This window comes from Colletes gigas, unplaced genomic scaffold (genome assembly GCF_013123115.1).
Source record: "Colletes gigas isolate AHSC1104 unplaced genomic scaffold, ASM1312311v1 Colletes_gigas_Sc00007, whole genome shotgun sequence".
NCBI classification, from domain to species: Eukaryota; Metazoa; Arthropoda; class Insecta; order Hymenoptera; family Colletidae; genus Colletes; species Colletes gigas.
This window is the reverse complement of record NW_025106636.1, coordinates 5162401-5174478: the sequence shown is the minus strand read 5'-3', so window position 1 is coordinate 5174478 and position 12078 is coordinate 5162401. Positions and strand designations below refer to the sequence as shown.

Here is a 12078-nt window from a genome sequence, read left to right as displayed (position 1 = left end):
TCGAATCTACCAGGTGGTGGTCAGATGTACCTTTTGAGAACTGTAGACGATGTTGGTCGACTGGTGAGCTTCAATTGTTGTTTGAGTCTTAATAAAGATAGCCCAACAAGACGCTGTAAATATTAATCATCCTCATCAATGAAGATACACTAAGGGGACTAATAATAACAGAAGCTGTAAAGTGAACCTTCATCACATCCTGTGCATCATCGAGTATCAGTAATCTTTATCAAGAGCTCTGCCAAGTGAGAAACTGTCAACCCTTACATCAAAAGAGTCCATCAAGTATCATAAACTCTCTCAACGACCATAATCCCTGAAAAAGCTCCACATTACCCACAATTGAGAATTTTTTATATGAACTATTTCTAACAAGTACGCTAAGCGAGATTCGCTGTCTTCTCTCGACGACAAAAGGAGCTTCCGGGGAGAAATTTCACAGTGGATGTCCCGAACGAATGAAACAGAGGTCTGTCAGTTAAGCGAGTAGTGTGGAAACTGTTTGATCGGAGAATATTGACAGTGGACCACGTGGTCAATTGTGTTAACAAATGTTTCCAAATGAGATGTTATTTCTGGCCGAGAGATTCGCCGACGTTTGCCAACGGTGAGCCAAGAGGAAGTTCGAAGGGTGTAGATGCGACACTTTAGGACGATGTGGACAATTATCGAGGTCGGTGTGGGAAGTTAATTGTAAACTGTGCACGGTCATGAGAATTTCGTTGCGAATATGACAATGCAACCGGTGTATATTGGGAACCAACGCACCTGTGGAACCTTGAGGTAAATTGTTCACCTTTATTGCACTTGAAATATCACTCTGGTTACGTTCAATATTGCATAGTCTTGGGTATAGATAGCTAGTTGGGTAGTTGCACGATTCTCGTAGACATTTCTCCACCGAAACTTAGTTCTTTTTCCTGAATACGCGAGTGTTCACTAGTTAGCACCAAGAGCACCTGTCAATTCGTTTATTAACCAATTATAAATTAAATTAATTGTTATCAGCGGCATTTTCTGCAGAAAAATTTTCTCTCGAGATTTTTGTTTTGGGGAAATAATTGTTATACCAGAACTTTTCTTTATTTTTATTAAGTCTTAAGTCGGAAAAGATTGATCAGAAAGCTCTGTTCTCTCAATCGTACCGTACTCGATAGAAGTTTTTAATCGTAAAGAAGTCTGCGTGACACGGTCCGTCGGACGGATATAACAATGGCGAAGAAACGTAGTTGCGGAGGCGAAGGAACCGTGGAGATACGAAGTTTAAAACGCAGGTGCGCGAAGATGCAAAAGAAAATAAAACGAGCATGATTTGAATGCTGACGAGCATCAGAGAAACTGAGTATATACGAACCAGAGAGATACGTTTGACACAAATATCTCGGCTGGGTACTGTTTTCTGAAGAAAGAAAACAGTATCGAGTACGTCAGTAATATAGCTAGACCGTATGTCAGACACAATGGTGTCTTCAACGATAATAGAATGAATTTCCATCTTGCAATGATTCCGTGTAAAGTAGAATATTTTATATTGAAATTTCTTAAAAAGAAACAAAAAAGGAATTTTTAACAAACACTTTGTATTTTTGAATTTTGTATTTCTTTGGAAAAAAAAAAATAAGAATATAGAAAAGGTATTATGAATTAAAAGTCTAACCAACATCTGGAACGAGGCTGTATCAATATTTAGTATGATAAACCCTTATACTCGTAATTTCATACCCTTTTTCGCCTCCGTGCTAGCTTTTCTTTTTTTGCAGGTACAGATCGTTATTTATTTTCGTTCTGCGAGCATTGGTAGCATTTATTCGCGTCCCTTCGTGTATTTAAAGCAACTCGAAGCCGTCCAAGCTCGTAGCCACCTTCCTGCATCTATCCACGAAGCGAGACAACGCGCATTCTGCTCCAGAAAATCCCCGCGACTCTCATTGCTACACGATTCTCCTAATTGCCGCGGCAGGTGCGGCATTCCTGCTCCAATATCCTCGGAAAATGCGCGCGGCCGCAATCTTAATAAAAATTTACCCACCGCGCAACATTTTTACCTTTAACGACCACGCGTCCCGTATTTAACGCTTTGCATCGGTTTTAATTGTCGACGAGCTCGAACACCGAGCCCAGGAATTTGTGTGCAATGATTTCGAATTTAATCCGCTGAAAAATTCACGGAGTAAATATTTGTGAACACCTGATTCAGCTTTATTGGTTCTAAAAATTTTCACTCGCTGTTCATTGATTGCAAGTGTTAATTGGTGCCACTCCCCGGGTCGCCACAGTATTTAATGACTTGGAAAAGCCCCTCGTAGACATTCGAATCGAAGTAATTTTAATTCGCATTTAATTCAAAATAATTTTTGTCGTCGAATGTCTCTGAAAGTAAGCGATATTTAACGCGTGACATTTGCATAAATGACGCGAAATCTCGTCCAAACGAGACAATGGTTTCACGCCGCGTTGCTCGTCCCTGGCGGGAATAAAAATGTTGGAAAACATGAAATACCACGCCGATGGCTGGGTTCATTCAGGGCTGATAGACTGCGATGATTTAATATTCCGTTGTAATTGGGTTCATTAACGGGATTCAAGACCAAAATAGAATTTGTGAATAAATTTTCAGCTCCGGTTATCTTGCTGGATCAGCATAATAACGTCACAAATGGCCTATACGTTTCGAAGCTTTCGTTCGATAATTGAGTCGTGTTCCGTGAATTTTGCAATTAAAAAATATATTCGTGACGTTTAATTCGACCGAAATCGATTTTTCAATATTCAAAATTGGTTACCGTAATTTTCCTCCCGAAGCATTTAGTTGGAAAAATATTCGAAATAAGTTATAAAGTTCACTTAATTATACGTATAAAATAATTATTAACGTTAATATTTATAACAGTGAAATATCAATGATATTGATATTTAAATGATTATCGATAAAGGTGTCTTCAAAATTGAGACCCGAATTTTTTTTTTCATCATTGTTTTCACAGGCAATATTCAATATTTATACGAACAATAAGAAAATTCAATTGTTCGGTTTGTTTGTGTAATTGCAATAACAAAAAAAAAATATAGTTACCGGATTTCTCTCACGCTGGATAAACAATTATTTTTGCAACAGATGCGCGGAGGTGTTTGTTTAACACTGCGATCCTATCAGAATCCGGGAACCGTCGGTCAACGATGCTTATTTATATTTTGTCGAAATATTGCGCCAGGTAATCAGCTTGTAACCCCATTTCGCAATTTAATTTTCTCTGCGATCGAGGATACAGTTATCTCCGCGATTGAAAATTCCCAGAATTCCATTTCACGTCCATACAACAGAGAACAATTAAGACCAAAATGTTGCCCAGTACACCAAAACTGTAGTTTCATTATTCAAGTGACAATTGCAATAACTATAATAAATTTCAAAATTGATACAGTGGAAATAGTTTACAAGCTCTCATAAAAATATGTCTAATAGAAAGAATTGATAATCTCAGAAATAAATGTCTAGTAGAAATAAACTCTAAAAAATACATGAAAGTGATATTCTCCAATTTTGATGAAAAGCACAATCGTAGAGTAGCCAAAGATATTCGAAACGTATTATTTTCATCAGCAATTATTCATGTTTGTTCATAATAATTAAAGCAACGATCAACGTATAATAAATACGATAAACATTAATTGATTGTTGTTAATCCTCTGTCTCTGTAAATTTCAGGCAGTCACGATGTTCAAACTCCAACCGAGGCTACGCTTCTCAATCCAGCAGCGTCCACTGGATCAAAATCGAATTGGACACCGTGCCGTCTGGAACCTAGCCAAAGAAAGTTCCCCCGAATAGCAATTTAGTTTCCGAAGTCGTAGCGGATCAACGTCCATCGACACGTTCCAGGATCCTACGCGAGTCGGTGAATCGTGCTCGTATTTTCCCGCGGAAATGTTCGCGCCATATCGTCGGCCAACGAAGCTCCCATCGATGGCTGAGTCACGTCTCCCTCGAGATCCTAGGAGCCTAGAGAGGCTGCAGGTCTAATCGTAGCGAGCTAAGTAAACGTCCACTTCCGTTCTTCGATGGCCTGGCAGGACTGTTTGATCAACCGCCTCGTCGACGATGATGAAGAAGAAGGGGAAGAGGGGGACGAGGAGCATCGTGGACCACGGTAACGGAATAAAACAATAGACATCCAGAGACACCTACGAGAGATGCAGTCGAACGGAACAATGGACGAAGATCTGGGCAACGCAACGGAGCTACCCAACTTATCCAACGTCCTCATAGACACTGGCCAGATGAATGGCTCAGACGTCTACGGCCACGAGACCAGCCACCAGCTGGAACACGTTCTTCTGTTGACGGTGAAGGCCACTGTGATGGGCTTCATCATCCTAAGCGCCCTGTTCGGTAACCTCCTGGTGATAGTGTCGGTGATGAGGCATCGCAAACTCCGCGTCATCACCAACTATTTCGTGGTCTCGCTAGCCCTGGCCGACATGCTGGTCGCCATCTTCGCCATGACTTTCAACGCATCCGTCGAGCTCTCCGGCCGATGGCTGTTCGGTTACTTCATGTGCGACGTCTGGAACTCGTTGGACGTGTTCTTCAGCACCGTTTCCATCCTTCATCTGTGCTGCATCAGCGTGGACCGTTACTACGCGATCGTCCAGCCGTTAGACTATCCACTGATAATGACCAACTTTCGGCTGAGCACCATGCTTAGCGTGGTGTGGTGCTCGCCGACGGTGATGAGCTTTCTGCCCATATTCGCCGGATGGTACACCACCGAGAAGCATCTCGAGTTTCGCAGAAACTACCCGGACGTTTGTGTGTTCCAAGTGAACAAACTGTACGCCGTGGTCAGCTCCAGTGTCAGTTTCTGGGTGCCCGGGATCATCATGATCGCGATGTACTACAAGATCTATCAGGAGGCTGATCGTCAGGAGCGCATGCTGTATCGGTGAGACACCGTTCGCTTTTTTAATTGTAGTTTTAGAATTCTTTGAGATTCGGTGATCTTTTGAGTGTCCTCGAAACGCGGACGCAGAAGATTTTGTCAGGTAGACTGTCGATCCTTCGAAACGAGGGTACATTTGGGAATTTTTAATGAAAAAACTAGCTAACCTATGGCTCTAAAATTAATTTCACATATGTGATTACTATCGCAGAGTGTCTACAAATTTTTACATTCTGATAGAATTAATAATTTGTGTAGAAAAAAATTGGTAAAGTCACGCTTAATCCTGAATTTTGAATTTTATGTTTTATTTATCATGAAAACTAGAGATTGCAGTTGAAGGTAAATCAATTGGCACCTGAAGGTCACCGAGGGCTTATCTCTGGTACAGCCACAGTACCATATACAGTACCATAACCTCTGAAGGGGTTATTCCCAAAGGAGACGAAAATACGAGAGACAGTATGGGGTCTCCCCACTTTTGCCTAACCGTTGGGTCGAGGACACATTCTCTTTGCTTATCTTCGCCCTAACTCTCCTCTTATCGAGCAAACCTGCGAGCACATACTCTCTGTCTCAGAGAGACAAACTAATATAACGCTAACGTGGGATCGTATTTGATGTGGTTCACAGTTGGACAAGTGGACTCGAGAATTCAATTGTGTTTGATTCGAGTATAACAAAGAGATTTTAGGGGGAAATTTTAATAAATGTCCGGCAAGTATAAGGGCTTCCTACAAAAATAAATACAGGGATTGTTATTTTTCCAATAGCATTGCACAACACTTTCACGATAAAATGGAAGCATCATTATAAAATGCTACTATTCACCTACAAGATAAACTCGGTTCGGTTCGCGGTATTATTACAGTTATCATAAATCAAATTGCATAGGGTTCGTAATTGATGTAACAATGATGCCCCCTAACTGTATCATGTTTCAACGTAAATCTATTACATTCGCAGATACGTATATACCAGTCAATTTACACTGAAATACGTACGGAATTCTCTAGAGAAATATCTCAGGTTTACATTTGACTGGAGTCTCGTTTCTACTTGTCAACAGCGTAGGAACATTCTCTTTTTGCATTAATTACGCAGGGATAAAGACGGAATCATCGAACCAGTAATTTTATTTATTTCCATAGAGTGATGATTCTTAAAATGAACACCAGACGTACTCGTGATTCGTAAGTTGAACATTTCTTGGAAAGATAAAGGCGATTTCGAGGCTCAACGACGCGTGTATATATATCAGCAGGTGTCGAGTTTCGTCTCCACTGTACCAAAGTTGAACACGCTCATTTTAAGAATCATTATTGTAGAAGTTGAGACAATAGTCTAGCAGCTTTCCGAATCGAGCATCGACGAAAACTCCGTCCCGATAAACGGAGTTCTGTGCCTCGAAGTCGTTACCAACTGCACGCTAGAGTTTTACCGAAGCAAAGCATTCGATCGTGCCGTGTAATTAGCTCCGTTACGTTTCACGAATAATCCACCGGTTGCCGTATCCACGGTTCGCTATCCCATCAATTATTTAAGCGACCAATTATGCGGAAGGCTCGACGGCGCATCGAGATTTCAAGAGCAATTCGAACCGTCTCTCGACGAGTCGGTATCGTGCTTCCGCTGGAGATCGAGCACAATGTCGCGACCATCTTTCCATCCCGGATCGTTTCGCGGCATCGACGACGGATAGAGAAATAAAATTCGTTCGGAGTTTCTTCCATTCGATGGGAAAGTATCTAACGCGAAGTGCACGATCGTTTCTAGACGCTTCCGGATGCTCCGAGCATCGGAAATATCGGGACGCAGATTCCTTTTTCTGGCCGACCGGGAACCGGCCGGAAATTGGATGTGTCAACGATGCACGGAAATTGTCGGCGCCGAAGACAGCTCCGCGAATACCCGTTGCTCACCATCGCGGAAGATTAATGCCTTTTGGTACGCGGCTGGGCGTTTATGCGCCTTCCGAGGGTTGTTCGATTCCGCGGAGTCGGAAAGGAGGGTGGGTGGAGCGTGGGAGATGAGCTAGTGGGAATAATGATGTCCCTTGAGTTTCACGCGGACGATGAATTATTTCCTTTCTGTCTCCAAAGAGTCGATATTGTTTATTTTTTCATAAAACTCGCACGCTTTTAGGAAATCTGATGGATTTACTTGAGATACCAGTTTCTAGAGATCATAGACTATACATAGAGAAGACTTATTCGGTAGATAAGTACAACAGTCGATAGCTGTTTCGCATAAAAGCGGGGTAGGTAGCGATTCTTATCTCCAACTTGTTCAGATTGTCCAACCTCCCGAAATTTGCTATTTTATGAACAGTGTTTCTTCCTTTATACGTAGGGGTAGTTTGGGATTATGAATAGTCTTCTCTGCTAATAGCACCACCAATGAAGAAGCGATGAAACGTAATTGCTCCGCTGGTATCTTTGCTGATGGGGTAGTGATAGGGAGGATAACTATTTTTTGGTCCATTATATGTATTATCGTTGTTCGCGCCGTGATTGCAGTATAATAACACTTTAGGTGGCCGAAGATATCTGGCAAGAATGTTTTCGGTGATTTACGTGTTGCTGTTGAACGTAATCGTTGGAGGAACGAAAACGCCATCATCTCCCAAGGAGATACCAGATGGCTAAGCTTGGGGTGGTAAATGGAAAGGCAAGGATGTCTTCCGTTAAGAGGGAGGGGTGGCTCGTGATTATGAATCGATCTTGGTATCCGGCGAACTGAAAGCAAATGCGTTTCTTATACCCTGTGACCGGGTTAGATGTACTCCCACAAACGTAGCATTCGTGATATTGAACCGTCGAGAACTATTGTTCTCTTCAAAACAAACTCGAAAAAATATTTTTTACTGGTACTACAATTTATCTTAATATTATATCATTTTATTAATAGTAATTTTTCACGTTTATATTTCAATTTTAATTTATTCCATTGCCTTGATATTTGTTCGAATTTAGTATTCCCTTGTATTTTCTGTATCTCTTAATATCGCGATGAAAAATAATATTACTGGACATTTGAATTCCACTCTGTATTATTCCAAGAAAACGTACTTATTGTCTTTCTTTCTATCTCCGAGATATCGTTGGTATTTCTTGTATGCTTTTCTTTACGTAGAAGTGGACGTAGAATATCTTAGTCAATGTACGAGGTCAGGTTTTAATAACAATAATTTCAGCTGTACCTCGTTTCATTTTTATCTGTATATTGCTATTGCACGGCCTGAAACAATACCTATTAAATATGCCCGCTTTCAAGTGACAAAATCGCCAATTCACTTCAAAGCGATCATCGCCATTTTTGTTTATTTGCACTTGACGATTCCTGTAAATATTCTTACGCGGACTAGCTTTCCCCAGTCGACTGCACATATTTGGCCCCATCGAGAATTTACTTCGCAATCATTATAGCATCCAACAATGCTCTATTAGCTCGATAAACGGCGGAACAAATGCGAGGCTCCCGGACGGAAAATCTTTCAATTTCTCGTTATTGAAGCTCTCAGAACGCTTTCATAAATCACTGGAGGCAGCTATAAAGTCCAATACCCGCGACGTCGACAAACTGGCAATTAACTGGCAATTTATCGAGCCAGCCCTCCTCCAACATTCTTCTTCCCGGCTTCCAGCTGCGCGACTAGATCTTCGATGCATGTATTTACTCGACGGTTCGTTTGCGAGCGCCCCCGCCGCGACAAATATTGGATTATGCCTTTTATTTTAATTCTTTTTCTATAAATAAGCTAGGGTAAACACGCGTAACATCGAATTTCCATTCAACAATATTTTTACGAAAGTAATCGTTCGTTTTATAACGAATCGAGTTATAGTTTAGGGTCGTGAAAAGTCTCAGCTTGCAGAGATCGTCGCTAGGTGGCCGTAAATGACTCGAAAACATCGCTAAATAAGATTCTACGGATTTATAGCTAAACAGTTCAAGTAAGATTTTTATATTTAAGTGGAAGTTAAGATCGAGGGTGTATAACGTTTGTACTGGACCAATATAAAATGGCGGGATAACGCGGAATTACCGAACGAAACGCGTTCGTAAAAATTTCTGTAGAAGACAACTTGGGTGGTTGTTTCTTGGAACTAGCGCTGGAACTTGGTATAATGGCGTGTTTCTGTGTTATCTTCCGTTTTAACAGTCTGCGAGCACTCTGACTCGACGAAGGGGTGGGGTGGTGTGTGTGTGTGGGAACATAACGCGGAAAGTAGCAAATTAGAGCGTCTTAAATTGAACTAATTGCGAGCGATTAAAGTGTCTGTCGAAGTTATATGCTCAGTGATAACAGTGGTTGGCTGGGAACTTAGGGAAATTTTGTTTCGCGCACTTTCCCAGCTAATTTCCCAACGTTCTCGTAACTACGGAGTACCCCTTGTCGCTTCGTTGCGTTGCTGCAACGTCGCGAAGTTACTCGTTGGCTAGTCAAAACTTCTGCAGCTGTTTAGTCTTACGGATGCAGAAGTCCCCGGTTAGGAGAAATTTCATTTAACCGGGCAAGGTGGCGTTTCTGTTCCACGAATTAATGGTTCGTTCGAACTAATAAAAATTCGTAGTTTTAGGTCTTGCTTGACAAATTTTTGTGTCCAATGGAAGGGCAGGGGGGGAGGGGGACAACTCTGTAGCTTTGTCTTTCGAGTTCGCGATTGGTTGCCAGTTTAGATTCTACAGAATGGCCGCTAGGGAGATTTCGAAGCCGATTTCTCGGATTACGGTAGCGACTGTCCAGCTTTTGTGGTTCCCAGAGGGTGGTACATCCGATTCTTCTATTTTTCCCACCCCGCGAAAGGGATGGGAATCCATACGGAAGCTGCTCGTTTCCCCGGATAAAGGGGGAACGAAAACATTCGGAATAAATTTCAGAGTTTCATTGCGACAAAAATGGACGAAAGATGCGACATCTTTTCGTCTCATTTGTGTTTCCAAGCTTGAACTTCGTGTCCCAGAAAACTGATCTGTATCTGTTTCAAGATAAATATTCCAGGTTAAAATATACATCATCATTTACGAAGATGCAACTTTGAAATATCCTTAAAGCCTCTGTGTAAATAACAATCTTTTCCACCGCTCGCGAAGCTGAATCTCTCGAAAGAACTCGAGACACGAGGACTGCATTGACGATATCAAGTTCCCACAAAAAACGAAGAGACCGACACTTTATTTTCGCCGTTTGCAAAGTTTTCGAGGACGTCTCGAAGGCAGCGGAAAGAAACTATCGAAAGAAAGAGACGCCAGCGTCGCGAGCAGTCGTTCCATCAGTCTTGTCAGCGAAATACAAAACAACGAGAAGTTTTTAAATACTCCGACATACTTGTATCAATTTAAAAAAATACTCGTAAATAACAATTCTGTTCCCTCGTCGTTCTCGAAGCCTGGGAAAAGAAGTAGTTCCATAAAAATTAGAGGCGGTCTTTGAATTCTTTCAGAGAAGCCACGCGTGAAATTCCAAGGGCGCGAAACGGTACCATTGTCGTCCCCTTTCCTCGATTTCCTCCCCCTTTCTAATTTACAGCCGCTTGTCTCCATTTATTTTCGCACTCGTCTTCTCGTTGGGTAATTTTTCTCCATTTCTCGGCTCCCTCGGCGTAGAAATGAGACGTCTGGCAAAAGTACATTAAATCCCAAAAGGCTGCAGACAGACCCACAAGGTTCGTGGTTTCAGTTAATAGCGTGTCGGGCCATAATTCCGTCAGGCTCGCGTCCTTTCTCACTCCGTTTCGAGTGCTTTATTCCGAAAAAGGTACACGAAAGAATCGTATCGGCTCCGTCGTGCCCGGAATAACGTCGCTAATAATAAACGATGGGTCGCGATGCTGTTCAAAGGCACCGTTGCTCAAACTCGAGATTAGATTTTCGTGTAAATATTATAGAATCGGAGGCTGATCATTTACAACCAAAAACAGATAAAAATTCACGGAGGCTGATCCCCGTGAGAGACAGAAAAGCTCTCCTCAAGCTGGGAATCTATTTTCTGGAGGCTGACTTCTGCGTGGTTCGAGGTCCGCAACAAATTTCGAGTTAAAATTCCTCGGATTAGAAGCTTCAAAAGTTCGGCTCGACAGAAATTTCAGACGTAAGCTTGCACGCTCAAAAGCTTTACTCGTCAGAAGTGCAGGGATTATGCACGGTAATTCGAAACCCCCATTGTCGCAGCTCGAAACGCTCCGGGTTAGCGAAACTTGGAGCTTTCTTGAGAAATCGGTGCCCCCGCGATTTGAATGCAAAGTCGAAAGTGTAAATCACGCAGCGAGAGAGGTTCACCGTAACCTGTTGCGTCTTTGAAACGATGCCATAATGGCGTTTGTACTCGTCGATTCTCGAATTACTTCGCGGACGAGCGGTTCGAAAAATCGCGGGGTTATTATCGTACGAAGCAAATTTCCTTTCTCGCCGTTGAGCGATTTATTTGTCCGTGGAATATTAAAATTCCTACTCCGGCGGGGCACGGATCGGCTTACGTTACCGAAGGAGCCGGAACCGACCCCATTTTTCTTTCCCCATCGACAACGAGGTCGCGGATGAGTCTCCTGATATTAGACTCCCGTCCCGGGAATAAATGAGGGCCAATCTCAATGACATCGACCAATGGGAAACTTAAATCCTTACCGCGACGTTTTTCACAGTTCTCGGATCTCGTTTCACCAAACCCGGCCACCTGTCGAATAATTTCACCGACGGTGGCCCGGGAACCGGACTATTTCAATATTTTATAGCCATTCGGATGATACGAATAACCTTTCAATATTTTAGTAACCGAAGTTTTGAGGCATTCGAATACACATATCGAATACACATCTATTTAACTATTTGAGATTACCAGGGTTCAAGTATTCGAATATATGAGCGTTCGACTACTCGAATACTTGAATTTTAGAGTATTTGGGTCGTCGTCGAGGGAGTAACGAAAGAAGTGGAATAAGACAGTGTTTGGTTAGGCCAGTAAAGTGGAGCACAGGTTCGTTTAATCAGTGAAATAGGACAGTGCTGGATGGGACAGCCAGTGCAAGATGATACCTGATCAGTGAAGTCGAAGCAGGAGTTTCGTGGTTTATTTCTCTTTTGAATATTCCCTGATGGGTGGAACATCACTGGCTGTGGCCAGCCTTGGAACTAGAAC

General features: G+C 42.2%; 1 protein-coding gene across 1 annotated transcript in view; it reads left to right on the top strand.

The window, feature by feature from the left end:
- Positions 1–608: 608 nt before the first annotated feature.
- LOC122396071 (octopamine receptor beta-1R-like) overlaps positions 609–12078 on the top strand; it is a 53819-nt gene continuing 42349 nt past the window's right edge. Inside the window, exons 1-2 of the mRNA XM_043394185.1 lie at positions 609–783; positions 3707–4943. Coding sequence (XP_043250120.1) covers positions 4192–4943 — 752 coding nt within the window. The 5' untranslated portion in view covers positions 609–783; positions 3707–4191. The remainder of the gene's footprint in view (positions 784–3706; positions 4944–12078) is intronic.